General features: G+C 37.7%; 1 protein-coding gene across 2 annotated transcripts in view; it reads right to left on the reverse strand.

Annotated features, from left to right (window-relative positions):
• Positions 1 to 368: 368 nt before the first annotated feature.
• The window catches only part of EOMES (eomesodermin), a 7,716-nt gene continuing 3,084 nt past the window's right edge, over positions 369 to 5,000 (reverse strand). The window contains exons 3-6 of one of the 2 annotated variants that reach the window (XM_077491452.1): positions 3,886 to 4,007; positions 3,015 to 3,173; positions 2,833 to 2,894; positions 369 to 1,745 (exon numbers count right to left, since the gene is read on the reverse strand). In XM_077491452.1, coding sequence (XP_077347578.1) covers positions 1,064 to 1,745; positions 2,833 to 2,894; positions 3,015 to 3,173; positions 3,886 to 4,007 — 1,025 coding nt within the window. In that variant the 3' untranslated portion in view covers positions 369 to 1,063. Of the gene's footprint in view, positions 1,803 to 2,832; positions 2,895 to 3,014; positions 3,174 to 3,885; positions 4,008 to 5,000 lie in introns of both variants that reach the window. The other variant, XM_077491451.1, reaches the window with a different exon arrangement.

Here is a 5,000-nt window from a genome sequence, read left to right on the forward strand (position 1 = left end):
TTTAAAATTGTAACATTTGTTAGACTAAAAAGTGATAAACAGCAAAGGTTTGGCCCCTGCGTGGGATAATTTTGTATGCTAATGAAAAATGTAATAAAAAAGATTTTGCAAAAAAAAAAAAGTGATACACAACATATCTGTTTTCCCGATTTTACACACTTTTTTTTCTTTTCTTTTTTAACTTTTTTTTTTCTTTTCAATACAAAAAGGTATGTTTTTTTTTTCCCTTTTCATGAATTACCCCCAGCAATTGTAGTCCTATACTAATGAAATGAGTTTGCTTTTTTCCAAACATACAAATGAAAAGTCACATGCTTCAAAAAAAAATTAAAAATGGATGAAATAAATACTTTTTCCAACCGATCTGCTTCAGAGCTGAAACTTCCCGAAGGCAACACATTTATTAAAAAGGACCAAGCATTATATACATAAAAAGGTTAACTCACAATTTCATTTCAGATCAATAACGAATTCTTACATTTTTACAAATGTCTTGTATAAGTGGCATTTTTTCTTATGTTCATTGTTGTTTTTTGATGTTTTTTTTCTCCAAAACACAACAGAAAAGTACATTCTGACATGGCAGTCTAAAGTCTCTAGATAGAATTTCTTGTGTACTAGCCATTACACAGTTGTACAACAAACCAGTTCAGAAATTGTCTTGTAGAACAAGAGAAACACACATACAATGCATACAATATATTAAACTCCACAATAATCATCAGAATATCTACACAATATTTACAATATTCTTGGTTTATAAATAAATCACATACAAAAAAATAAGCAACTGAAACAAAGCAGATATTATCCACTTGAAATACTAATTACTGTCACATTTAGGACAGATTGTGACAAGTTAGAACTTGCAGCACTCAGAGCTCTGGCCTTTCAGTCTGGAGAACTACAAATCAGTTTTTTTTTTTATATTCTCTTTTGTTCTCCAGATGAAAGGCTAACCCACATTTTTTTGGCATTTAATGCTAAAGGCCCACCCTGTGCTCAAAGTGTTCAGGTAATATCTATACATATATAAATACATATATAAATATATTATAATTCTTTAAGAACTAGAGTAGAAGGAATAATAGCCTAGGCTTTTGGAGGCATCTTTAAAGTCTTCATTTGCAATGTCCTCACATTTAATGGGAGGGGAGTTTTCATTGCTTGAAGTGCTAGGTGAAAGCCGTCTTCTCTTGCAGGCTCCTGTGTAGACACCAGAGTCATTTGAGTCTAATGATTTAATGGAAGGAGGTGTCTCCACCCATGATGAGTTCAACTCTTCTTTGACCTTGTCTTTAGGTAGAAGGTCTTCAGCGAAACCTGAGGGGCTTGACCTGGAAGACCAAGGTAAACCAGTTGCCATTTTCCTTTGATATGGAGAACTTCTGCTGCTCCAGCCTGTCATGGAAGCAAAGGCCGCATCTGGATAGTATGCCATGGGATGAGAGGTCTGGATGGGCAGAGACTTAATGCCATAGGTGAGAAGAGAACTAGAAGAATAGTCTGTATCATAAGGGCCCATGTCCAGTTTGTTGGCTGCTGCTTGTTGGACAGGGGTCACAAACCACCTCTGGGGGGGAATGTTGGCCACTTCTTCATTAGACTGGGGTGACAGAAGACCATTGGTCTGGGGTACAGTCCTCTCCCCACTGTAGTACCTTGTAGGGGGCAAGTTGTTGACAAATTGCTCCTGGAAGAAAGGCTGGACACTGTAGCGGGCACCCGGCACTATTTGATGGGATCTAGGAGAATCCGCAGGAGATGGAGTTAATCGGTCATTTTCTGATGCCGTGTACATGCTACAAAAAAAATAAAAAGTTGCTGTGACTATGGCAAGCATGATCATAAATGGGTCATCTATGGGTCAAACAAGTCTAGGAGTTGATCCCCTAAGAATCTTGACAAAGTGAATAAATCAAATCAAAGGGGTTGGGGGTTAGAAACTAAAAAAAAAGAATTGTGCCCTGCACTTTGCCAGTAGTTGAGGTGAACACAATTTTACTTTATTCACTAAGTTAAGTGGCCATTCACTTCCACCTTATGAAATTAAATAAATACCCTCACAGAATAATACAGCAGAAGCCATGACTTATCTATTTTTTTTTTCTAGCTACTATAATTTGGTAACTATTAATAGTGACTCTACTGTCCTTACATCAACTGAAAATAGGGCCAGTTCACACCAGATGCAATTGCATTGTCTATGCATCAAAAACCCAAGGAGAATAGTTTGCATGGGTTCCAGTGGCATAGTTCACACTAGTGCAGTCAGTTCCAGTGTGGTTCAGTTTCAGAAAAAAAGTAGAACATACCGAACAGCAGTAAAACACATAAAAAAATGCACTGGTACACATTACAGCTAAAAAAAAAAAAAAAAAAAAAAAAAACAAGAGGGGGAAAAAGGAACTTATTAAAAACGCAAACACATCAAAATACAAATGCAGAGAGTTTTTGTGGTGTGAACTGTAAGCAAAAATGTATCTTTTTTGGTGTAAACCGGCCCATATCAATTCTTTCCACATCAAACACAATATAACAACACAAAGAAGGACACCTTAGCTAAATCACATGACCTCTGTGGCTCTTGTAGGTTTAGCGTAGAGTGGAGCCTATATGTAAAGCTGGCTGGTATTGTTATGCTATTTAGTCATCTATTGTTATGATGGCTTTTAGGTATGTTCTATTTGTTTGTTGGGTTTTTTCTTGTTTCTTTTTTTTTGTGATGCATTTTGTTTAATTGGTTTATTTGTCTATGTCTTTAAAAAAAAATTCAAATAAAATAAAATTTTACATAAAAAAAAAAAAAAACAACAAAGAAGATATACTTACGAGTCATAGTTGTCTCTGAAGCCTTTTGCAAATGGGTTGTGGTCAATTTTCAGTTGAGTGATCTAAAAGAAAACAAAAGCAATAAATACTGATGTACAGCCTTATCAGTATAGATAATTCACCCCTTTTCCATATAGCCCCCACTTCTTCTCATCCTATAGAAGACAATAGTGGGCACTTACATCTGTATTCTGGTATGCTGTGACAGCAATGAACTGATTCTCTGGGAAGGTGAAGGTCTGGGTCTTGGCAGAGTCATTCAGGTCCTCCACTCCATCTTCACTGACTTCCACAATGTGTAGACGTGGTTGGTACTTATGTAGAGACTGCAGGACAATCATCTAAGGAGAGAGAGGTCACTTTTAGTAAATCAGACTTAGAATAAGTAAGATATGGTAAGTTCCAGCTAGACTTTTTAAATATTTGAAAGCTGTTTGTGGAGAGAGGTGTAGGCATTGAGTGGGTGATTGAGGTGGGCTGCTTGTGTGCTATGTGGGTAAGTGAAAAGAAGGTTGGTTGGGGTGTAGGCGGGTGGGAGGAAGAATTGGTAAGTGAGGGAACAGAAGAAGGTAAGCTGAGAGGACAGATATAATGGGGGGGGGGGGGGGGGTAGTGACTGGAGGGTGGGTGACTCTAATAAGAGTGTGTTTGAGCTGGGGCACAAAGCCCATTAAATATGTGTACGGTAAGGGCTGACTCACAGGTAGGCAGGAGTGTGGGGAAGGTGTTGAATGTAATGCAGATGTGAGAACAGAGTGAGAAAAGCCAACATTTCTTAAAACGAATCATCTGAGAAAAGGAAAAACCCCGATGAAAAGAAGTTGACCTCCCAGCTGTTCTGACACAAGCTTTCATTTCCTGTAGGCTGTAGCATCATAAGAACGCCATGCATTATCTTGGCTCTACTAGGATTTATCAATGTTATGTTATTTACTAATGGGTGACACTTTAATAACTACTTCCAGTGTATGGACTGTGCGCTTCCAGTAGCAGCACTATAGTGTACAGCTCCATAGGCGGGACCAGGATCGCTGTCCATGGTATCAGTCTTACCTGAGTATTGTTATTATTGGCTCCCTTGTTATTAGTCAGCTTCAGCTTCCCGAAGGAGATCTCCTGCCTCATCCAGTGGGCTCCAGTATTGGGGGACTCGGGGTGTACATACACCTTATTACCTGGACAGAGGTGAGGGGACTTCATTAGATGGAGAGAAAGGGGGGGGTCACCTTATAGTAAGAGGGATGTACTAAAATTGGAGCACCCAGAATCTGGTGCAGCTCTGCATGGTAGCCAGTCAGCATCTTACTTCAGTTTGTTCAATTAAGCTTTGGCAATAAAACCTGTAAGCTACACAGAGAGGTACCAGATTTTGCACTTTTAGTAAATCTCCCCCAATGTGTTCATATATAGCTACTTTTGTGATAACTCACCTGTCCCTTTATTTATCATTTGACTAGTTATAGTCTTTACCATAGTTATTCATTTCCTATATTACCTATCATTATATGTATTATGTGTCCAGACCTGATACTGGTCTTATGACATATTGGGGGTTATTTACAAAAGGCAAATCTACTCTGCACTACAAGTGCAGTCCTGTAAATCTGAGGGGGAGATCTGAAACGAGGGGAAGCTCTGCTGATTTTATCATCCAATCATGTGCAAGCTAAAATGCTGTTTTTTTTTTAAATTTTCCTTGTCCCCCTCGGATTTACAGCAACTGCACTTCCAAGTGCCCTTGCAGAGCACTTGGAGTGCAACGTCGATTTGCCTTTAGTAAATAACCCCCATTGTCTATCTGTTAAAATATATGTCATCTATCTGTATTAATGTATGTATCATCTATTTACCTATATATATTGCCTATCAGTGAATGTATTATATATTCCTAATAATGATCTCATTACTTTATGTATTGTTTGTTCATCTATTATGAATATATTATATGTCTGTTCGCCAAAGCACTAACAGTCCTCTAATTGCTGTATACTATCTAGTTGTATTAATGTATTCTCAAAACTTCATGTTATACTTTTCAAGGTATTCAGAATTCATCTCCCCTTATTCTGCCAATCAATTTATATATCGTCTGTCCTATTAAAATCTTCCCTTTAATTACTATATTTTCTACCTATAACATAATCCTCTATCCGATTTAAATATTCCCT

Source organism: Lithobates pipiens, unplaced genomic scaffold, assembly GCF_037356315.1.
Source record: "Lithobates pipiens isolate NorthernLeopardFrog02 unplaced genomic scaffold, aLitPip1_a1.2 Scaffold_19, whole genome shotgun sequence".
Taxonomy (NCBI): domain Eukaryota; kingdom Metazoa; phylum Chordata; class Amphibia; order Anura; family Ranidae; genus Lithobates; species Lithobates pipiens.